The sequence below is a fragment of the Mangifera indica genome, chromosome 7 (genome assembly GCF_011075055.1).
Source record: "Mangifera indica cultivar Alphonso chromosome 7, CATAS_Mindica_2.1, whole genome shotgun sequence".
Taxonomy (NCBI): Eukaryota; Viridiplantae; Streptophyta; class Magnoliopsida; order Sapindales; family Anacardiaceae; genus Mangifera; species Mangifera indica.
The window spans coordinates 18408913-18433253 of record NC_058143.1 but is presented as its reverse complement, the minus strand read 5'-3'; the positions used below and the strand labels follow the sequence as shown (position 1 = coordinate 18433253).

Genomic DNA, 24341 nt, shown 5'->3' with positions numbered 1-24341 from the left:
AATTATGACTTAATGGGACAGAGGTATCCATTTTGAAGACATTTAATTGGTGATTTGGTTTTCAGTTTGGTTGATGTGGAGTTTGTACATGTTGATGAAATGGGTGGAACTGGGGTCCGCCACTGACACGTAATTGACCAAGGTGGCACAGGAAATCCACTTGCTTTTCCATCTCTTCTCCCTCAACACTTCATAATTATTCCCAACACCTTTATCATTCATTTGCCAAATTACATAAATCTTTATTGCATTTCACTGAATCACGTTTCAGTTTCTTTCGTCCCATCATCGCCGTCCAATTCGTCGTCTCCAAATCTCTCCATGCAGTTTCCATCACAACCCTCCGTTTTGCTTTATTATTACGAATTCCGTAAAAAAAAATATATATAATTTGATAGCTTAATTTTCGGAATTCAATGTTCAATAATTTGATTTTCAGGTATTAAAAAGGGGGTAAATATGGGAGCTCTGATATCCAAGATTTGGTTCATGTTTCTTCCGGGAAAGGATTACAAGATTGTAATTGTAGGATTGGATAATGCTGGGAAAACGACGACGCTTTACAAGTTGCACTTGGGTGAGGTTGTAACCACCCACCCTACCGTTGGTAGCAACGTTGAAGAGCTTGTTTATAAGAACATTCGATTTGAGGTGCGTTTATGACATCAAAGTTTCCTTTTTTTTTTTTAACATTCTTTACTTATTCTATGGGCTTTTATGATAAGTTTAGAGTTCCAGAAATTTCCAGGTTATTATTTGCGTATAAATGAAAGAGAAAAAGTGTTTTTTGATAGATCCTCTTTGTGGGAGTTGCGTAGGTCTATAGATATTGTTAAAGGTGGAGTACATGAATGGGGATTTTTCAATTTTTCTTGTCCTTGTGTCTTTGTGAACATTCAGGCAATTTCTTGATAGTTGAAACGATCCCTCAAGCTAAGCTTGGGTTTGCTCTAATTACTTCAATTGGTTGAGGATATCAGAGGTTGCTCATCATTGTTTGCGATTTATGCTCTCGTTGCGGGTTAGGGTATGGAGATCTGGTCTGGATTCTAATGCCCTTTCTAAGACATTATATTTACAGCTTCTTTGCTGGGGACTGCATAATTTACTTGCAAGACCATTTTTGGACAATTTTACTTATAAGTTGTTGAAGAGAAGAGAAATTTTGGATGCAGATTGATATGGTAGTTAAATGAGGAGGATAATTATTTAATAGGCTAAAGAAGTCAATACTTTTGGCTGCCATGTAATTTTGGATTTTTTTTTAGATTTTATACCATAATTTTGCAAAATTCTTACTCATCTGGAAATTTTCTTTTCTTCTTGTAACAATTTCAAGCTTTTTGTTTTCTGAAAATTTTTAATGTTAGACATGCATCTTGTAATGAAATTGAACCAGTTTCAACATTTGTCTCAATTTATCCTTCCCCATTTGGTTTTTCGGGTTATTGTCTCCTTCTGTTGCATTGCCTACATTGTGAGACTTTTTAAGTTGCCTCTATGCAGTTTGATTAGTTAACAAAAGCTGAAAATTATTTTGAGTATCAAGCGTTTGAAAGCTCTACCATGTATGACATGTATGGCATTGCTGTACAAAATACAAATCATATCTCACTAAGATGTATGGGTTTTAAATGTTATTGAAAAGAAAAGTTGAAGAGTTGTTACGTATTTTTTTTTCTATCTTTTGACACCTTAGAAATCCCTTGACCTTCTCTTCGTGTTCACCAAGTTCTAATTTGAGTGCTTCATTTTTTGTGGTGTAAATATCCCAAGTGAATTGCCCCAAAGGGATTTGAACCCTTTACCTGTTAATTAAAATCTAGTGCTTTTATCACTGACCCTTTGCAGTTAACGAGCATAGGTAATTTAGCCTAACATGTCTTTTTGTTCTAGAGATTGTTGATATCTTTCACTGAAGGAGAGTATTTGGCTCTCCTTGTTATGTGTCTATTAACAAAGCTGTGCCAGGCCCACCATAGGATGCAATTGTAACATTTCAGAGATGGCATGACTACCATTCTCAGACTCCCATTTCTGTCTCTGTGATTCTAATATGGGTTTTCTTTCACATGCTTTACATCACAAATGAATTGCCCATCATATAACAAGAAGTATCACTGAGAATCAATATTGTTATCTGGATTCGGCAAAGTTTTCAATAAGCTATGGCAAAGTGGCTATATAATCTTCCACCTTTTTCAAAGTGATGCAGTGTGTATTTTTGTTTAATGTGTGTCATAGTGAATATGTTTGCCAAGATGAAGTATGATGTAAGCAAATTTAAACATACTGTTGATTTAGTGCTAGCTAACCTTGCGTTTTTTTTTTGGGTTTTATACTTACTCCCCCAAAAAGGTGGGTTGGATGGAGGAGTTCTAGCTGGTTGAAAGAACCTTTAGTTGTAAACTGGGGACACTGTTCTAATGTTGTTTGAGTAGTTGAATCTCTTTACGCAGATGATGATGAACTGAACATGGGATGGATTTTTTATTTATGTAACTGCTGCCTTTATAGAACTAGTATATACCCCTGTCCAATTAAATACATATACAGATCGTGACCAGGTGGTTTGCCAATAATAAGAAAAAGTTAGTTTTTCAATCGTCTAGACATATTATGAACTGTATTTACAAAAGCAACATTGGCTGCAGTATGCCTTCTAATTTTAATTGCACAACAATAATATTTAATATTTTAGCAATACATGATATTAGAGGGAAGAGTCTAAGACTTGTAAGTAACACTTTTTAGGTTTCATATTGGTAAAAAATCTGGGGCTTGTTCTGATAAAGTTTGGTTTAGGGTAGATAGGTTTGTAATTGCCATCGGGCATCATTTATGTTAAACCTTCCAGCCGTCCATATTTCATTGAATATTTAACCTTTCAATTATGTCCAGCTTATTTTGTTTAAAGCTTGGTGCCTAAGCATGCTTATTTGCCAATTTTGTTTGTTTCAGGCATGGGATATTGGTGGACAAGAAAGACTAAGAACATCATGGACAACTTATTATCGTGGTACTCATGCTGTTGTTGTGGTTATAGACAGCACTGATAGAGCCAGGATTTCTATTATGAAGGATGAACTGTTTAGGCTTCTTGGGCATGATGACTTACAACATTCGGTTGTCCTTATTTTTGCAAATAAACAGGACCTTAAAGATGCCATGACCCCAGCTGAAATCACTGACGCTCTTTCTCTCCACGGCATCAAGAATCATGATTGGCACATTCAAGCCTGCAGTGCACTTACCGGAGATGGGTTGTATGATGGTCTAGAGTGGATAAGCCAGCGGGTTACAGGCAAATCCCCAAGTTGAAATGGGGAAGAAAATAACCAAGGAGAGGGTTTGGCATTCACATAAGGAGGGCTTCAAGGATGGGAAAGAAGTTTTTTTTCTGTATCATGTAACTCTTTGACAGCCTTTCCTGATAAATCTGCAGATTGCTTTTACATTTTGATTCAATATTGAAAATATGCCACTTCTACACATTGATGCATTTAATGATATGGAAAGAGAAGGATCTTATTGTACACTTATTGTACGAGCTACCCTTTGTTCAAAATTTGTACACTCTTCATTTTGATTTGCCTGAAAAAATTATCATGTTCAGAAAGAGAGATGCTATAAAATTGCCTTCTACACTGAAACAATACATTGAACGCATGCCAATGACGAATGAGCTTCAAAAAATTGTAATCATCTGCACAATGAAGCCTTCAATTAAATGTTTATCAAGAACAAAGTATAGATATAAATCTATAACAAGTAATCCGAAGCCTTTGCGAATGAATGATTATAGGAATAATAGCTTGAAATCAGGGGTATGAATGATAAAGGGCATGAAATCAGCTTAAAATCATCACAGAATCCAGCATCTGCAACCTTTTGACTCCTGAGGTCCCTCAAACCACCGATCCCAGAAAGGATTTAAGGGACCAGTTGTTCTGTTATACCAAGATAATTGGGGTTTCAGAAATTGTCAAAATTAGTTAAAACACAACTAACAAACATTGAAAGCAAGGAGTTTGAAATTTAAAATTACACTGGAAGTAGAGGATCCGGTCTAGCCTCCACGTTACTTAGCATTCTGGCATGTAGAAAACAAAAAATTAGCATGCAGATTGAGAGTAATTGAAAAAGGTTTTGAACAACAATCGAGTCATACAATAAATAGTTTTCTAATCATACTTACTCCTCGCATGCTGTTGAGGCCTTCGCCATTTTGTCAAGTTCTTCCAGCTCTTCCTGCATCATAGTGCCAGTTAAAATTATAAAGCTACTTCATCCAGTAAATTTAAAACAAAGGTGTATATCAGTTAATATGGTGACAGACTTATGATTTGGTAGCATTACAGTACAATGAATGTAGAACTCATGGAATTAATTACTGAAAACCACATAGAAACCATTAAATATCTCTGAAAATTTCCTACAGATTTTTCTTCTCCCTGTTACACCAATTCCTTACGGCAATAACCGCAAATAATTCAAATCAAAGACAAAAACTCAGTCAGCTAATATGCCGTAAACCTCTCGAATTGCCTACAACATAGGAGGTAAACGAACTGACAACTATTCAAGGAGGTTCTTTGCACAGCAATTGAATTTGAATCATTGATTAACACATAATATAATAGCTAAATGAGAAATGGCAATATAACCATCCGTTGGAATCAAGATTCCACAAACAAACAACTATTTTGATTAATTTGCAGGATTCTATGTCACTCAAAGAAGTTAAATGCAACAGACCCACCAATATGTAAACAAAGATGTTCAATGTTTTCTGAAAAACAGAGTAACCCCTTGGGTGTGTTAAAGAAATTGATTTGAATTGAAATAGGGATTTTCTTAAAAATTACCGTAAAATTAAATTACCAGATGTTCCCCAGATTTCCTTCTATAGTATTCCCAAAGCAATACCAACTGAGCTTCCTCATATTGGGTAAAGAGAACCATGGTGACAAGAGAAATAAGATACTTGCTTTATTGTTTCCGTGCATACTACAGAACTATGTCTTTAAATTTTGTATAACCAAACCTAACCCGAAATGGTTTTACATAAACTTCGAACAAGTTTTTGACAATCAAGAATTTTAAGCATTAATAATTCCTTCCGGAAAGACTTAAGTGGCATATACGAAACAATCCTTAAACTTTCTAGGCATAATCAACGAAATGCCGCTGGGCTATACAATATTACATGAATAATACCTATAGTCAAGGTCCATACAAAAATCCCCTATTTCTTAAGCAAGTACAGGATATCAAAAACCAAGCTTTCCAATACATCAAACAAGAATGACCTTAGCAATAAACTAATCACCACCCACTATAGTACTGTTTTATAGTTAATTTCAAATGAAAATAACTGTGCATTCATTTTAAAAAATTAATCACATCAATTCTAGAAACCACTTAATAGCAACTTCAGCTATGAAATCCAAATTATAAAAAAAAAAGAGAGAGAGAAAGAGAGATTAACCAATTTCCCCTCCAAGCATAAATAATTGACAGGTTAGTTCTATACCATCATCCACTATAAGATTCCCATTTCCCATATATAAGCAAAATAAAAAGAAAATAAACATGAAACATTAAAGAAGAAGTAACCTCTAAGAATCTAGCTTCTTGCTCAAGGCGTTTAAGTTCAGCTTGTATTCTGTGATTGCCTCGAGTATCCAAAGACTGACTTCTCTGAGTTATCGGGAAAGCAGAATCGGACCTATCCGATGGCATCTCTCAACATCAATACAAAACAAAGAATTTGAAAAACAAAATAAAAGCCCTGTTTTTATTCAAGGAAAGAAGAAACTTTAGAGTATGATAAAACTAATTTATGTATCAAGAAAAAGAAGGCATAAGAGGAGAAAACAACGATGACCCGGATGAAATCTTGATGGACCCCATGAAGTTAAGGAATAAGAAGTATGTTGTAACAAAGGAAAAACAAAAACCCTTTTACAAAGAGACGGATCTAAACACTACCTATGTATATGTATGTATCTATGCAGCTAAGATTTCAAAAGTACAGAGACAGACAGGTAAACAAAGGGATAGAAGAAAGAAGGAAAGAAAGAAGGAAAGAAAGAAAGGGGTTCTCTTTTGGGCTCTGAAACTTTTGAACGGAGTGAAAGCTAAAAAGAGAACTTTATTGTTCTTTCTTGTTTTGTTTTGCATTATCAACCGTCACAGCTTCTGTTGTCTTTTTTGGTCTCGCTTCTCCGTCGACCAGCCCTGGTCTTGGTCTTTGTTTTTCCAACCTTGTTTCATTCTACGCGCACTGCATAGAGCGTGTGATAGATAACAGATACTGCAATTTGGCATGTCCCAAGCGCAACTCAAATGAATTTAGAATAAGTTTAATTTAAACCAATTCAAGATTAAAATGTGTTCAATTTGTTAAATTTATAAGTCTAACAAATTCAATTCAAATAAATTAAAATAATATTTAATTAATACATATCAAAATAATATTTTTTTTTGTTTGATTATAGTACTAAATCGAGATTAAAATTTGATCGATTCAATATTATAGTCAAATTCAAATAACTTTAGAGGAAGTTTAACGATCATGAGACTAAGTTTGAACTCGACTCTCTTTGAATTAAATCGAATTTAAATTCATTCTGACTTAAATTTGATTCAATTTAAATATAATTGTAATTGAAATCTTGTTTTATTGCACTTAGTGGACATAAAGAAAACATATTTTATTTGACACATTTATTAAAAATATATTAATTTAATCTTTAATTTGCTATTTCTTATATTAATTTTTTTTTAAAAAGCATTCTCACATTTAATAAGAAAGATGTAACTAAGGGTAATATGATCTTATACGATATTTCAGATTAAAAAGATATTGATGAGGTCAAAAGATCAACCCAGTTGATATGAAAGGTTTAAATAAATATTATATTATTTTAATGAATTATTGATTTTAAATATATATTAGAGTGTAATAAATAAATGAGACGGAAGGTGGCCAGGAAGCGGTGGCGCTACGGTTGTCTTGTCTTTGGTCCGGTTTAGCGTGTGAAAACACGTGGATCTTCAAAAAAGAGTGAGCGCGTCTGTTCATCTTTATACCTTTTGGGCTGTCTCTGTGCTGTTTCCGTGGTCTGCTGATGCTTCTAACCTTGGTTTTATCAAATTGGCTTCCAAATGGACCAAATCCAAACGAGTCACCTAAAGACACGTAGACACTTTCGTATTATTCTGTACTCTGTCCGTTATCTTAGAAATCCGTAATTTTTTTTCACAGGAAAATCTTTTAATTTTGTCTAAAGCCCTTTGCTCATAATATCTCCTTAAGAAAAAAGTTAACCAACTTAATAAAAAATATCGCAGATTTAAGTGTTAATAATAATATTAAACCATCATTAAAAAATAAGGTAAGTTCCAGTTTTTGGGATCTCTGAGATAAAGTTGTCAGAAAATTAAAAGGAATTACATAGAAAACCATGGAGATTTTGTTAGAATTGTTCATGAAGTCAAATATGAAGCAACCACAAACATTTGTTTCAACCATTCCTTTCACATTATTATTTCTTTCTATAGGAGGCAATTGTTTTCACATATAAATATATATTTTATTATAAGCCTGATTTATATTCTTTTATTATAATTTTATATGAATAGAATTTCATATAAAAACTATATATTAAAATAAATAATTCCTGCTAAGATAGAAAAATGATATGAAATTTATTCTCTTCCGTTGATGGGCAATGGATGCTCACGTGTCGAACTGTGGAATAAAATAATGACACGTAGATGGCGTCCCCACTGCCACGTAGATACACGAGTCGTCTCACTGATGCATTTTCATACTATAAATTTGGATTTTGCCTCTGCACCTGCATGCAACGTCATGAAGAAAGCCATTCCAGTTTATTCAGCCATAGTCAAATCATCAACAATGGCCTCAGAAAACACACGAAATTTCTCATTCCATTTCCACTCTCACCATCAAACTAACCCACCACAGATGGGTTCGACGCCAAAACCTGCATGGCTAGAGATTCCCAACAAAGCTGGAGCTCAAGCTGGCAGAGATGTTACTTACACCACTAGAATGGAGTTCGACCGCCGCTACTAAGCGCGACGCACCGCCGCTTGGACCAGACCCAAACCGAAGCCCTCAGTTTCCAGTACCACCGTTGCCTTCACCACCGTTTCCGGACGTTCCTGTAAAACCGCCGCGAAATCCACAGCCCAAGACGAGGCTCCACCTCCCTCTCCAACAGATAAAGTGCCACCACCACAGGTTCCGCCGCAACCACTCCCACCTGTGCCTCCTGATATATAATTACAACATATTGTTCAAATCTTTAATTTCTAGTAATCTTGTATCGTGCAATTTTAATAAGAATGTCTACGTTTTCTCTGACATATTCTATGTGCCAATATATATTTACAATAAGTGGATATATATACACTTACTAGTAATCAATGGTAGTCTTTCATTGAAGCTGCAAATTAATGGTGGTTTTTAATTGAAGGAAACTTTTCTGAAGCCTGTAGAAGAGAAAAATAAGATAATAATAATTAAATATTTGAATAATTTGACTAAAGTGAATGATGATAGACACACAACTTCTCTATTGGGTTTATATTTATCTGAATCAATGACCAACCAAAAAACAAGTACTCAATAAGTGATATCGCTTACTTTATAATCGTTTAGACAATGTGGCCTGAAAATACTATTTACGTATTTTATAAAGATGAAGACAAATATAGTTTAAGCTTATAACGTCAAATTGGAAGACGTTATAAGCTTCGATCATTTAGAATTTAGCACTAGTTTATCAAGTTTTTCTTTTATTTGACGGAGTTTTAAACGAAGAAACAAAACAGAAACAGGGGGCGAGGCAATGGCATTGAGCTTGCAGGACGCACAGGTGTCAATGAGATGACACCTGTGCTCCCACGTGTCACTCTCCCATGATGCATTGCTTATATTACTAGGTTGATTTGCTCATCTTGTCCAAAGTGAAAAATGTCCAACACTGTTGTCTGTGCAGTCTCATCCAACCTTACAGTAATGAGAAAAGCCATCTCACGGTGTCCATCCATACCTAAAACTCCATCAATTCTGTTACGTTCTTCTACTGCAATGCCGCATAAGTATACGATCGCCACTAGAGTACTTCTCGGAAACGCAAGAAACAAAATACGTCTTTCGGTTGCCGATTATGCCGCCTTTACTACACCTGAGTTTCCGGGCAAAACTCCACTAGAGTTCCCTTCAAAAGTTCCGGATTATCAACCGAGTCCTTTTCCATCAGAAATTCCCAAGACTATTCCAGGTACAGGGATAGATCCTATTCCGACAGAAATCAATACTCTCCCAGGCCAAGAATACCCAGTTCCGCCCTCACCTGCACCTCAAACGCATCCTGATGATCCTTTGCCTCCACACCGCGGCCACCACCGCCTGATAAACTTCCACCTGACCCACCTCCGGACATCATTCCACCGCCTTCTACTCCGCCAAATATTGACCCGCCACCGACTGTGCCGCCGGATATTCTGCCTCCTGGAGGACCATTTGGTCCAGCTGTTTTATAGGGAGTGAAAGGTTAAGGTGGTTTGAAAACAGCACCTCATGTCATGGTCGATATTCAGCAGTTAGCAGTATCGAGGCTTGGTGGGGATTTATTAAGCAGGATCTTCTATCAGTTTCTATGTCTTCTGTTTTTTTTCCCTTGAATATCCAGACTACAGTGCTGTATGTGAGTTGTAAATATTGGAATTAAGAATATGAAATAGTCGACTTTCTGATTGAATGCTTCGTGTTTAGCTACAAAGTTGATCAAATTCTAGATTTGGGTACTTGCTTGCAATTTCACTACCGTTTTGTGCCCTTAATTTTTCAAGCTTGAGTGCGGAAAATTATATGCAACCTTGGCATGTGGTGCCTGTGCTGAAAATCCAAATTCAAATGCGTTCCTTCAAGAACAACAAGAGCTATAAATTTAAAGAATAACATAAAGAAGAGAACAAACAGAAATGTGTAGGACTTGATACAGTTGACGGATAATTATATTGGAAATGGAAACGACGACAAGTGTTCAGCACGCTGTCGTTTCGTGTGATAGATAGAGAGACATCTCCTCCTGGCCACCCTAGCTGGTGACGATGACCCCATTGACAGAGTAGTCAGTTACTAGCAGAATACAACCACCATTTATTATATGTGGTGCTTATTTTACCAGAGAAACTAGCTTCTTTAACCGTGTTCTTTTCTTTTCCTCCCCTGTTTTTTTTTCTTCCACTCTTTCCAAAATATATGTGCAAGTTTTCCAACGTCTTATCGCCCATGTGATTTGCTTGCAAAAAGTCGAATCTTTGTTGTTTATTTTACAGCAAAATTATATTTTTACTTTCCCTCATAATTTCATCATTTGGACATGCTTAGGGAGTTGCTAGTTTTCAATTAAAGAGTCAATACTTATCTTTCCTTTCTTCTTATTGTTCTTTTTTCCATTTCATGGCTTCTTCAACACTGTGCGGAGCTAATAATCTGAAGCTAATGAGTGAAATAGGCGCAACTGGGTTTAGGATTAGAAACTCGGATTTTCCTGTTATAACTGATTTGGAAAGAACTTTGATGGCCGGATTTATAATTGGTATAATCAGTCATGACTGGAGTGAGTTCTGTGGAATGGAATTGAATTTAATTTGATGAAATGTTACCTTGAGCTTGTCAGTTAAAATAGTGTAATGACATAGGACCGAAATGGTTGGGGCTTATGACTCTAAAGCATGATGTGATTTACATATCTGAGTCTTTTCTGAAGATAGAACTCCAATTCTATATTAAATAGTTTTTTCTATGTTTAACTCTTGACATAGCTTTTCTCTATCTTATCTGATACATTGAAATATTGTTCTATAGTATTGAGTACTGGCCAGACACACATCGTGGAATCAAAGAAGCATACAGAAATCTAATAATAGGAGGAAAATCCTTTGTCTTAGGTCCTATGTACCCAACCTTTTGGTTGTCTCAATTCTTCGAGGATATGTGGATGCTCTTTCCGAAGGAGGAAGAGTATATTGAATGGTTTAAAAAAAGCTGGTTTCAAGGATGTTAAACTGAAAAGGATTGGTCCATAATGGTACCACAGAGTCCATCACCGTGGATTGATCATGGGTTGCTCTGTGACAGGCATAAAGCCTTTATCCGGGCACTCTCCTCATCATTGCTTTATGCTAAAAACTCATTCTTAAGAAGGGTGATCTTTCATGGTTCATATGTGTAGTTGATGCTGTTGTTGATATCTATTAGACTAGTAGTAAATGGTCTCAGGGCTATATAAATTCATTTCTCAAATAAGGTTTATAATGTTTCTTGATGCAGCTTGGTCCTAGGGCAGAGGATGTAAAGAAGCCTGTGAATCCATTTGCGTTTCTCTTAAGGTTTCTTCTTGGGCTCTTTGCAGCAACTTACTATGTACAGTTTCCCATCTCAATGTGGACCAAAGATCAAATCGTTCCAAAAGGTCAGCCTGTATGAAATAAGAGGATTAGAGGGTCTGCCTCTGATTATGGAGCTGGTTAATTTGTCATTTGCTTTGTTGGTCAACATTATTCCTTTTGGAGCAAGCTCAATGAGGCCTCTTGTTATATTCATTGCTGGACTAGTAATGCTGCGAAGCTCAGTTGTTATGGCTGCAAGTGGTAGCTGTGGCTGAGGTGAGGTTAATCTAACTAATGAATCCACGGCATCAAATTTTAAATATTTAATTGAATATTAAAAAATATTATCATATAATTAAATAATTTTAAATTAATTATAAATTAACTTTTTATCACATAATAACTTATAATATAAATATTTAATTAAATATTTAAAATTAAATACACATGATATTTCACAAAATATATCTATCCATAACGGAGAAAGGTAACAAGTGGGGTCATATTCAGACCCAACCTCGAGGCCCATTTATTTGATTTATGTCTCCTGCATCACGTACCACTATTATATTCTATTCAAAAAAGTATTCAATGCCCAAATTAGTTTAGAAAATAATTTGGTTATAGGATTTATGTAAAAAATAAAGGCTACGGTCCGTAAATAGAGTGTGGGGTGTGTTTAGAAAACTTAATGTCCTTTCTTGTACTTTTCTAAAGATTAAACGTGTCAACCCAATTAACTTCTAAAAGTGGGAGGTTTAAAATAACTTCCCTTTGTGGGTTAATGTATTTATAATTCTAATAAAATTATATATACATATTTTTATTATATAAATATAAATATATATATGTTATGATAAAATTAAGTGATTTTAAATTAATAATAAGATAATATCTAATAATATGATGATATATTTATGTGTGTATATATTTATGTATAAAAATATATACATATAATTTATTCTTATGATATATTATTTTAAATATCTAATTAGTACTTAAGATTTGATACACATAATTTTGTAAATGTATAAAACAAATTTCAACAAACAAATGTGAAATTTATTGATTAAAAAAGGGATTTTGTTGGATTTTTTTTTTTAAATAAGGTCTATTGTATTAGCTACTTGTATTTACCATAATTCTTTTTCAAACTTTATTTACGAAAAAGAGAGGGCCAAAAAAAAAAAAGAAAAAAAGAAAAAGACATGCGGTATGAAAAGTTCAAGTCCTTCCATTCAAAAATTCCAGTCAATTTGTCATAGTCTTCACTCCTAGCACATTAATTTGAAATGTGATATTTATGTGCTGACCACTCCAGAATAAAATGTGTCTTCAATCCCCGTGCTGGTTGAATTGTAATACGGGATGATGACTAATACTTGTGGTCTTGCTTGAGGTTTGAAGTTTTCCTTCTTTTGAAGCACGGTACTCTTTCGTGTGTACCAAGATGCATTAGTCTTGAACATAATCATATTTGCTCTGTTCCTGGTTTTAAAACCCATTCTAGATTAGTCTATTCAAACAGTTGAATTAATCACCGGTTTAACCACAGCTTGACTCAGACTATCCTCTTCACTGGATCAATTAATGTATGGATGGGGTATGAAAGCTATGGTTTCATCAACATATTAAAATTATTCCAAATCGTAGTCAACTATTTCTAAGTATTAATTACTGGATGAGGATGAGCAGAAATGCACACGCAGACCGTCTGGTTAGCTGACTGCCATACCAAATAACAGGAAGAAAACCGCGTAGACAGCCAAGCACATTAATTCCTTTCTACATTTACGACTCGGCTTTGTCACTTCCTTTTCTTTTTAATTTATATTTTCAATTCATAATTTCATTGAACTGGATCATTAATTTACTTTTGAGTCTTGTTTACTAAGATTAGAAACCGATTAACTAGCAGTAAAGATTTGATATATGGAGTAATTATAGGTATTAATTATGTTATTTACAGAAAAGAAATGGGTAGTTATCTGGTGGGTGAGCTCGTGCAAGCAATGCAGCGTGCTTTCTGGGTTTGAAAATGTGGAATCAAACTGCACATCTCCCTATAGTTCCATGTCCAATCGGTCTTCTTTTGAATGCTGTGTCTCCCAAACGTAGAACCCCCACAGCTGTCTTCAAATTATATAAAAAATTTATTGATAGATTTGTATATTAAAGTAGGGTAAAATTAGTTTTAAATTGCCTGCAAAAAAGTCCTTGTAGAAGGAGAAGAAAGAAAGGTCACGGTATGAGACGGCTAGGCTAGAATAACGCCCAACCCTAGTCAGATGATTGATTTGACTCTTATTATTTTACTTATTTTTTTGTTACGCACAGACATTTATAAATATTTGTAATTTCGCTACATTTTTGTTACCACATTGGAGTTCTACAAAAACCCAGCTCAGCTTAAGCTATATTCAACAACCCCAACTCTTTTCCAATTTTCTCTCTCTCTTTCTCTCTCAAAATTTGAAGGTTTGTTTGATTACTAAGGTCTCCAGGCAAGCTCTACAATGGCAGATATACTGACTGAGGAACAGATTGTTGAGTTCAAAGAAGCCTTCTCTCTCTTTGACAAAGATGGCGATGGTGAGCTTTTACAATATTAATGGTTTTGATCTGTGCTAATCATGATAGTCTTTTCTTTGCGCATGTTGAGTTGCTGAACATGATTTTGATTGTGAAGGTTGCATCACTATTGAAGAATTGGCGACTGTGATTCGGTCTTTGGATCAAAATCCAACAGAAGATGAACTGCAGGACATGATAAGCGAAGTTGACTCTGATGGAAATGGGACGATAGAATTTGCAGAGTTTTTGAGCTTAATGGCCAAAAAAATAAAGGTAATATCATAAACTTCAACCCAAAAACTACCAAATTTAATACATTTATTAGATTATAACTAGATTTTGTTCTTGTTTTATATCAGGAAACTGACGCTGAGGAGGAGCTCAAAGAAGCTTTCAAAGTTTTTGACAAGGATCAAAATGGATACATATCAGCTAGTGAGGTAAAATTGTCGATATATCTTAAGATACATATCATTTTATTTTATCGAATCATATTATACGATATATCCAAATCATGCACGAACGTAACTCTATTTTTCTATATTAATATTTACATTAATTTGACTTGCCTGGAGGATGGAGGAGAATCTAGCTTCAATATAATTTAATTATTTTTCTGTTTGGTTTGTGTGTAGTTGAGGCACGTTATGATCAATCTAGGAGAAAAACTGACGGATGAAGAAGTAGAGCAGATGATCAACGAGGCGGATTTGGACGGTGATGGCCAAGTTAACTTTGATGAATTCGTCAAGATGATGATGACCGTTGGATGAAAAGTGATGGTCAGCATGATTGACGGACCATGATAACCTTCAATATTTATTTGTTTCATTCATGCAAGAAATTAATAAGCAAGTGCCATGTCGTTTGTTATTATCATTACTTGTTGTAGTTGACAAATTAAGATGCCCATGACCAAAAGATTAGAATAACTTGTACTCTCCAATTCTAAAAAATTGTATTCCTTCATTGCCAGTTCATCATTTCAAAGATCATATGTTATTTAATTGAAAATATTTCTTTTTTATTTTTATATTTTCATTTACGAGCGTACACTAAATATTAAATATTTTTTAAAACAATAAAGATAACAAAACAAGTTTTTTAGCACGATTCAGTTTAACGATGAAAATGTTTATATCTACAATATATCTATTAGGTGATTTATTTATTAAACTTAGTCTCAAAGTGTGTGTATGTGTTTACGTGTATTTTGGGTATAGGTATCTATAAAAAAATGTGTCAATTTTTATGGGTGATATTTTATATTTATGAGAATGACAAAGATAAATTATATTTAAATTAGGATAAATTAATTGAATTAAAAGATAATATTTAAAACATTAGAAAATCTCAAATTGAAAAGTAAAATAGTTTCTCTTTGTTATCATGGATGAGAGACTGTGAAAGATTTTGAATAGATTTATTGTTAATTAGAGATTTTCTCTTTATCATCTCTTAAAAAACAAAACCTTTTTAGATACTGGTCTAATATTTGGTTATTGTTTAAATAAAATCCTCTAAGAAAATACTTTTCAGAGAGAAATTTTATGGACCGAAGAAAATACCATGTGACAATTACACTGTGGCACGCTAGAAATTACATCATGGAAGAAAATTATTAAGAATAATTTAATTTGGGTTTAATAATATATGGTTTCCAGTAGACCAACTCAAAGAAGTTGCATTGATGTGAGAGCTCTCCAACTTTTGGTTCCACTGCAGAGACTTTTGACTTGGACAAATCGTCGGCAATGAAGATTTAATTTAATTTCCCAAAATTTTGATGAGGAAAAAATTTTATTATACATTTGTTTTCAAACACAAAGAAAGAAAGAAAGAAATAAGCTTGTCCCTTTCACATTATCTTTTATTAAAAGACCTCTTTTTCTGCTTGTTTCATTGAAAAATATAAGTAAAAGAAGAGGTCTCTGCCTTACTATTTCAAAGAAGGCCGAGTCCCCCCTTCCATTTTGATTGTTTCACATTATCTATATATATAGATTTTGTAATTATAATTAATATTGTTGTTTAAATATGGTAAGTGTTTCCACATAGTATGGTTCAACGATGAAGAACCATCATATGTTTCTCTCATTTTAAAAGGAAATTTTGAATATTTCATATGAAGGAGCTAGTGAAAATTTTATAGGGAACTCTCCACATATTTTTCACACTAATGGCGGATCCAAGAATTCTTGAATTGAAAGAAAACATTCATCTTCCTTCACTATGGGAACAACTTGATGTACAGCCGGATTTCATGGCAATCATAAATTGCTCCATTGAAAATTTTATAGATGTTTAGGTAGATTTACAATTAGAGTTTAACAGATGTATGTAATTTTGAAACTTTCGCAAGATAAACTATGATAACGGTTGGATAATCCTTACGAGAATATTTTATTATTTCAATATGGAGAGATTTCTTCCCTTATATGAAATATCGAATAAGAGTTATCTGATTGGTAATGATTTGTTAAGACATATGTATCTCGAATAGAATTCCTAAAGAGTACTGCTTAACGAAATCAGAGAAGAAGTCTTCAAAACACCTTACAACTATGCCTAATCAACACAACTTCCAAATCAAGTGGAGTTTTTTCTTTTAGTTCTTTGAACGGTGCTATGAGAATGGAAGCCTGAAGATTTACTGTTACTCTGCATCTAAGGTCCAAAGTATGCCTGTGCCATGCGGCCTCATGATTCCAAAGTCAACACATTGTCCAAAGAGATAAAAAGTTTCATTCTAAAACTATGTACTCTTTGAATTTTTGAGTAATAGCACACCAAGAAATAATGTCATAATCATATCTGATAGTGTAATGTCTTTATACTGAAAAGAAAAAGATGCCCTTAATTGCTGCCAATTTATATGTATTAATCCTGCCATTTGGATGTTCTGATATTGGTTAATAAGGCTTTGGAAAATCACAGATTATTGGTTCTATGTAGTTGTGCAATACTCCAGCCTCCCAGCCCCGAATCGCTAGGCAGTGCAGTCCAGTTTCTATCTCTCTAGTCCAGCCAGCCTCCCAGCCCTGAATAGCTAGGCAGTGCAGTCCAGTTTCTCTCTCTCTAGATTTTATTTTTATCAAGGAAGTATCTGATCTGAGTTAAATCATTCTTTTGAAACCAAATCAATCTTACTAGACAGATAAAACTCTAAATTTGATGGCAAACTCACAATTATTATATTAGCTAAAACAAAAATTTAATCTTTAAATATCTCTAGAAAAGAGTTGAATCGATGGCCGCTTATGCTCACTCCAACTTCCCCTGCAGCCTCTCTATCTTATCACTAATGGCTTTCTGGGTAATAACTTTGTGTCATTTATTGCAAGACTCTCGTAAATCTAAGATCGTTTACTGTGTTCAGCATTTTTCAGTTCCTCTTGGAAGTCAGGACTTCAAATCATGATTGGATCATAAAGATGGAAATGTCTATAGACTTATAGGCATAGAATCAGTACGGCGGGGATATCTCCATGGGCTAGAGGCCCAACCTTGTCTCCGTATTCCAACTTTGTCTCCTTGTTCACGAGCTTGATTCCCCTAGAGACTTATTACTGATGGCTTTCTGGGTAATTCTGTGGTAAAAATCGTCACTGTGGCAAATCATCTTCTGCAGTAAACTTCTCTAAGGGTTATATTATTTACAAGTAAAACCTGCAGGAATACAACACCAGTGCTTTTGTATCTTTGTGGCTGTTTAAGCATAACTTTAATTTTAGCTTGCAGACCATGAGTATAGTCCAGGATAATTCAACAATAAACCTTCCACATCATTGTATTATTATAAATAAAATCAACAAATGTTACAATCAATGGCAGCAAATCTGCCTTAATTACAATCTGCTCTCCAAACCATACATATTCTTTCAAAGGATCAAACAAATAAATGGGCTCAAAATTACATCAAGCGATTCTGTAAGACTTGCATCACAAAGACTATGCAAGTCTAGAGGAAAGTGTAGTGAGAAAAGAATAAAAGCAATGGATTATCATAGTTTCATGGTTATACTTTCTTGGTTTTTGTTGCCTACCCAAGTTCAGAAAACTCAACCAGAAAAATCAAAATGGGAGGATAGAAAACTGGAAATCTTTCAAGGTTTTTAATTTATCACAGTTGTGCAACACACGCAGTTGGCGAAGAGGAAAGACCTCGGCTTCCGCTTCTCCTTACTTTTCGGTGAAGTTGATGCAACTTCCTTGGTGGGCAAGTTCAAGAATTCCTTGTTTGCCGTCTTTGCAGAATTGTTGCTGTCCTTTTCCTGTGGTGTGGCAAGGAGATGTGCCTCTTCCTCTTCTTTTAGGAAGCCAAGAAATGGAGTTTTGGACTTATCAGAATCGATTCTTTCCATTGTAATAACTTTCTCTTCCGCTGGCATTGCTTGATACACATGCTTATCTTCACCATAGTCAACATACGCAATTCCGTTTCCAAGACTAACATCTGTTTGAGTTGAGAAGTCCTCAATTGCATTATGGGACTCTTCTGTCCTTGCTTCAATTCGCAGATCAAGACCAAAACTTGGAGATTTTTGCATCTTAGCTTGAATGTTTGAGGCGTTAGAGTTTGATTCAGTGCTGAGTCTCTCCATGCATTCTTGTGCCTCACTTTCATCACTTGCAAAGGCAGGTGTTTCAACTTTTTCACCTTGTCCAATGAAATGGTTTGCTCGAGTGTTTGATTCTTCTATTGTTGCTGTAGTCTCTGGGGTATACTGTGAAAGATCTTGCTCCGATTTCTCAGTGACCAACTGATCCATAGAGACTAAAGTCTCTTTCATCAAGTTTGTGGGATCAAAAGATGAAGCTTCAGCAACAAAGGACTTATTATTGAGACCTTCTTGCTTTTTGTCCGAGATACATGAAGCTCTAGTTGTCTCTTCTGTCTCTTCAATAATTTTCTCCTCAGGCACCTCTTTGGTTTCAAAATCAGTTAGAGATGACTCCTCCATAACCATTCTTGATTCGGGAACCACCACATTATCCTTCTGTGAATCCTTGCAAGGTTCCATGGAAGACTGATTGTTAATATGCACATCAACTGGGTGATCATTCTCAACAACCTTTGCCTCCTCACTGTAATCCTTATTGCACCTTGAAACACAAGAAGCATAATCTGCAGTTCTCTTTTCATTGATTTCAGGCTTAGACTCGATCATCATGCCTTCCGACAGAGACACATTTATCTTGTCAATATGACATTTTTCGGCTGACTCCTCAATAGGTTGAGTTGGATGATGATTAGCCTTAGTCTCTCCATCTTCTGATTCATTTGTTGCCAATACTGTTTGTTCTGTAAGAAGAATGCATTCATCTGCAGATGCAGACATTTCTATGTGAGAGTTTGGTGACACATCCATGGAAAGGGCTTCCACTTCTGCTTCTGGGGAATCACTTCTAATTTGATTCATCTCAGTTGGTAAATCCCCATTGCAGTTTATTCTCACACCAGAGGATAATTCTGAGGTCGTCTCTTCTTTTTGGCCCAAATCATTGCTAATCTCATCTCTATCATTACTTTTCATTCTCTCTTGGAAGGACGCTGCTTCGGATGCCATTTCTTTCACAGTTAAGTCATCATTTTCCTTATCCAACTTCGAATCGGAAACAGAAACAACACTTTCAACTAGATCTTTTGGAAAGTTACCGTCTATGTGTTGACAGTTCTCCTCAACATTGCAGGCCAAATTGGATCCAAGGATATCCTCAGTACTTCGTGCAACATTATTGCTATCTTCTGCTGGTGGATCAGCATGAATTGTAGTCAATTCAGGTTGATCAAATTTTGAGTCTATACTTTCTTGAGGCTCTGGATCTTCTGATGAAGATATTGTATCAAAAGTTGCATTTTTTTCTCCCTCGATGCCTGTTACCAAAGTGGAGGTATATTAATTAAGGTGGGTGTATCAAGGTCCTAAAAGAAATTATATTTATTCTAATAGCTTAGAGCAGGAAAAAAAGTAAAAATTTTACATCGACATTAACGAACATGCTAACCTTTCTTAATAGAATCTTGGTTCAGTAGCTGATGATCGCTTAGTTGCGGCAGATTCTCCTCCAAAATGGATTCTTGCAGTGTCTCAACATGTGTTGAATCTATGGATGGAATAGTTGGTTGGATGTCACTGGTTTCATCATCTGTATCATCATCTGATTTTACTTCAACCTTTTGAAATTCAGCAGGAGGGTCAAGTTCCTTGTCCTTTTGTTCTATAAAAAACAGAAAACTCTAGTTTAGAGAAGAAACATCAGCAGAAAGATAATTCATATATGATACAATGAGAAACCTGATTGACTGAGAAAAGGAAAGAAAGAAAAAATCACTAACCTCTTTCATTTGATATCTTGTTTGCAACATGGGGATCCTCTGCACCCTCCGAAACATTGAAAGCTAGTTCATTCAGGCCTCTTTCATTGTTGGCTTGACATTCAGCAAGAGGAACTATGCCATTTTCTACTTCTGTTTCGCCTACAAGACTTGGTGGTTTCACATCATCTTCTGTATCCTTGGATGGTGAAGCTTCTTGGATTTCATTTGTTTCACCATCTGCTTTGTTATTTGGTTTTATTTCAACTTTTGGAGATTCAGCAGGAGGATCAAGTTCTTTCTCCTCTTGCTCTATAAAAAACAGAAGGCTCTAGTTTAGAGAAGAAACATCAGCTGAAATGAAAGATAATTCATACATGATACAATGAGAATTCAGTAACGTCATTGACTAAGAAAAGGAAAGAAAGAAAAAATCACTAACCTCTTTCATCTGATATCTTGTTTGCAACATGGGGATCCTCTGCACCCTCTGGAACACTGAAAGCTAATTCATTAATCCCTCTTTCATTGTTGTCTTGACATTCAGCAAGAGGAGCTATGCCATTTTCTACTTCTGCATTGTCTTCAAGGCTAGGCGGTTTCGCATCATCTTCTCTAACTTTGAATGGAGAAGTTTCCTGGATTTCACTTGTTTCACCATCTGATTTGTTATTTGGTTCTATTTCAACTTCTGGAGATTCAGCAGGAGGATCAAGTTCTTTGTCCTCTTGTTCTATAAAAAACAGAAAGCTCTAGTTCAGAGAAGTAACAACAGCTGGAAAGATAATTCATACATGATACAACGAGAATTCAGTAACCTCATTGACTAAGAAAAGAAAAGAAAAAAAAAATCACTAGCCTCTTTCATCTGATATCTTGTTTGCAACATGAGGATCCTCTGCACCCTCTGGAACGCTGAAAGCTAATTCATTAATCCCTCTTTCATTGTTGTCTTGACATTCAGCAAGAGGAACTATGCCATTTTCTACTTCTGCATCATCTGCAAGACTAGGCGGTTTCGCATCATCTTCTATATCTTTGGATGGAGAAGTTTCTTGGACTTCACTTGTTTCACCATCTGATTTGTTATTTGGTTTTATTTCAACTTCTGGAGATTCAGCAGGAGGATCAAGTTCTTTGTCCTCTTGTTCTATAAAAAACAGAAAGCTCTAGTTCAGAGAAGTAACAACAACTGAAAGATAATTCATACATGATACAATGAGAATTCAGTAACCTCATTGACTAAGAAAAGAAAAGAAAGAAAAAATCACTAGCCTCTTTCATCTGATATCTTGTTTGCAACATGAGGATCCTCTGCACCCTCTGGAACGCTGAAAGCTAATTCATTAATCCCTCTTTCATTGTTGTCTTGACATTCAGCAAGAGGAACTATGCCATTTTCTACCTCTGCATCGTCTACAAGACTAGGCGGTTTCGCATCATCTTCTCTATCTTTGAATGGAGAAGTTTCCTGGATTTCACTTGTTTCACCATCTGATTTGTTATTTGGTTCTATTTCAACTTCTGGAGATTCAGCAGGAGGATCAAGTTCTTTGCCCTCTTGTTCTATAAAAAACAGAAAGCTCTAGTTCAGAGAAGTAACAACAGCTGAAAGATAATTCATACATGATACAGTGAGAATTCAGTAACCTCATTGACTAAGAAAAGAAAAGAAAGAAAAAATCACTAGCCTCTTTCATCTGATATCTTGTTTGCAACATTGGGATCCTCTGCACCCTCTGGAACACTGAAAGCTAATTCATTAATCCCTCTTTCATTGTTGTCTTGACATTCAGCAAGAGGAACTATGCCATTTTCTACTTCTGCATCATCTACAAGACTAGGTGGTTTCGCATCATCTTCTATATCTTTGGATGGAGAAGTTTCTTGGACTTCACTTGTTTCACCATCTGATTTGTTATTTGGTTTTATTTCAACTTTTGGAGATTCAGCAGGAGGATCAAGTTCTTTGTCCTCTTGTTCTATAAAAAACAGAAAGCTCTAGTTCAGAGAAGTAACAACAGCTGAAAGATAATTCATACATGATACAATGAGAATTCAGTAACCTCATCGACTAAGAAAAGAAAAGAAAGAAAAAATCACTAGCCTCTTTCATCTGATATCTTGTTTGCAACATTGGGATCCTCTGCACCCTCTGGAACACTGAAAGCTAATTCATTAATCCCTCTTTCATTGCTGTCTTGACATTCAGCAAGAGGAACCATGCAATTTTCTACTTCTGCATCATCTACAAGACTAGGCGGTTTCGCATCATCTTCTATATCTTTGGATGGAGAAGTTTCTTGGACTTCACTTGTTTCACCATCTGCTTTGTTATTTGGTTTTATTTCAACTTTTGGAGATTCAGCAGGAGGATCAATTTCAGTTTCTTCTTGCCCTGCTTGAAACAAAAGGCTCTTAGGGTACATCGAGAATCGGCAGACCTTTACAACCCAAAAAGAAAAAAAAAAAAGTAAGAAGAATTCACTTACCTGTTTCATCTGGTATCTGGTCTAAAACATGAAGATCCACTACACCATTCAAATCATCAGAAGTAAAACCATTCTCTTTTCCTTTATAGTCTTTACCTTCAGCACCATGAACACTTGGATTTGCTTGTCCATCATTTATGTAACCAGGAGGATTCTTATCTTCTTTAGAATCTGCTTGTGGAAAATTTTGTTGAATTTCACTGGTTTCATCGCCTGCTTCATTCGACTCTCCATCAACTTTTGCATATTCACCAGGATGATGAACTTCAGTTTCTTCTTGCTCTATATAAGAAACAGAAATCTCAGTTTTTTTAATAAACATTGGCTGGTATTCAATATAATACCTCTCTGGCCTAAAAGAAGAGAATACACCAACCTCTTCCATTTGATTTCTGGTTTAATCCAGGAGAATCAGAAGCCAACCCATTTACTTCATTGAAGTCTTTAACTTCATGAGCAGGAACAGTATGATTTTTCCTTTCTGCACCTTCACCTTGACCTCCTTCTTGCAAAAAGCCTTCTTTAGCTTGAGTGGCTGAATTCTCTTCTTCTGCATAAGGACATCAACATTACAATCAAATTCGAAACTAATCAAAGGTTCAGTAACCTCATTATAGTGTACCTTGTAGGCCGGTTGTGTTACTGTTTCCCATCTCATTTCCCATGCTCAACTCACAAAATCCTGCAATATAAATGATTTGGAAAGATCAGTTAACTCGACTAAGTTGGCTGGGGTCTTCTCAATAGCACAGCATATGAAATAAAAAGGGACTTAATGCTCAAAACATACAAGTGTTACAAGCCATACCATGACAATGATGATGATATTCACATGAACATATCTACAAAAATTTGAGGACAGCTCGATATATGTAAGCCTGACAGAGTGTTAACACTTGATTAAGCCATAAAAACTTGGCTGATGTTGCTTAAAGCATAAGCTTTATCCGGGTCATCTGTCAGCCAATAACTGATGCATGAATCAAAAGTAGTGGCACATTTCCCCCCTTCAGTCTCTTTTCTTTTTGTGTGACATCGACATTCTGTGATCATGGCTTTTATAGTGTCAATGGGGACATTGTTAACTAACTAAAGTTTAGTGTCGGCTGACTGAAATTATGATTATGTTCTGCTAAAATTTTGGGTACTATTATTCCAATCTATCCATCTCAAAGGAGTATCTAGCTCCATCTAACCTTTATAGGCATTCAGTGTTTTAGAGCACATTATACTTAAATCTTATGAGCTTTTAAGATGTTTGTTTAGTTTGTAAGTTTTAATTCTCTGGATTAAGGGTAACATATGATTGCAGGAAGCCTTGAAAGCTCATTTTCTAGAACCTAAATGGCCTATAATTATTAGATGACCAATATTCAATATGGGAAATAAGTGAGGTTGTTCTTTCTTCTCTCATGGGTAAGGAATAATGCCATCGATGGGGGCCTTTAACAGGTGGGTCCAAATCTGAATATTTCTTGGTCTAAAAGCTTAATGTGGAGTTGAGGTGGCTAAGAAGA

General features: G+C 35.2%; 5 protein-coding genes and 1 pseudogene across 5 annotated transcripts; 3 read left to right on the top strand and 3 right to left on the bottom strand.

Annotated features, from left to right (window-relative positions):
- Positions 1-180: 180 nt before the first annotated feature.
- LOC123221171 (ADP-ribosylation factor-like protein 5) lies at positions 181-3536 on the top strand. The gene is made up of 3 exons (XM_044643910.1): positions 181-322; positions 435-651; positions 2962-3536. Exons 2-3 carry the CDS (start codon positions 460-462, stop codon positions 3319-3321), a joined length of 552 nt encoding a protein of 183 aa, XP_044499845.1. The 5' UTR covers positions 181-322; positions 435-459; the 3' UTR covers positions 3322-3536.
- LOC123221172 (guanine nucleotide-binding protein subunit gamma 1) lies at positions 3508-6223 on the bottom strand. Its single transcript, XM_044643912.1, has 4 exons — positions 5620-6223; positions 4199-4251; positions 4049-4093; positions 3508-3950 (listed from the first exon to the last, which is right to left on the bottom strand). The coding sequence occupies exons 1-4, from the start codon at positions 5743-5745 to the stop codon at positions 3866-3868; spliced, it is 309 nt and encodes a 102-aa protein (XP_044499847.1). The 5' UTR covers positions 5746-6223; the 3' UTR covers positions 3508-3865.
- Positions 6224-8106: 1883 nt separating this feature from the next.
- Positions 8107-10165, bottom strand: LOC123221543 (glycine-rich cell wall structural protein 1.0-like). The gene is made up of 3 exons (XM_044644373.1): positions 10126-10165; positions 9380-9574; positions 8107-8309 (listed from the first exon to the last, which is right to left on the bottom strand). Exons 1-3 carry the CDS (start codon positions 10163-10165, stop codon positions 8107-8109), a joined length of 438 nt encoding a protein of 145 aa, XP_044500308.1.
- Positions 10166-10507: 342 nt separating this feature from the next.
- LOC123221542 lies at positions 10508-11536 on the top strand (annotated as a pseudogene).
- A 2165-nt stretch (positions 11537-13701) lies between these two features.
- Positions 13702-15027, top strand: LOC123220561 (calmodulin-like protein 11). Its single transcript, XM_044642819.1, has 4 exons — positions 13702-14031; positions 14129-14286; positions 14373-14453; positions 14649-15027. Exons 1-4 carry the CDS (start codon positions 13956-13958, stop codon positions 14784-14786), a joined length of 453 nt encoding a protein of 150 aa, XP_044498754.1. The 5' UTR covers positions 13702-13955; the 3' UTR covers positions 14787-15027.
- Positions 15028-17774: 2747 nt separating this feature from the next.
- On the bottom strand, positions 17775-23915 carry LOC123220288 (protein slender lobes-like). Its single transcript, XM_044642399.1, has 12 exons — positions 23633-23915; positions 23447-23506; positions 23201-23374; positions 22825-23106; positions 22440-22730; positions 22024-22314; positions 21608-21898; positions 21192-21482; positions 20775-21065; positions 20354-20644; positions 20023-20235; positions 17775-19891 (listed from the first exon to the last, which is right to left on the bottom strand). Exons 2-12 carry the CDS (start codon positions 23487-23489, stop codon positions 18129-18131), a joined length of 4221 nt encoding a protein of 1406 aa, XP_044498334.1. The 5' UTR covers positions 23490-23506; positions 23633-23915; the 3' UTR covers positions 17775-18128.
- Between the last annotated feature and the right edge of the window lie 426 nt (positions 23916-24341).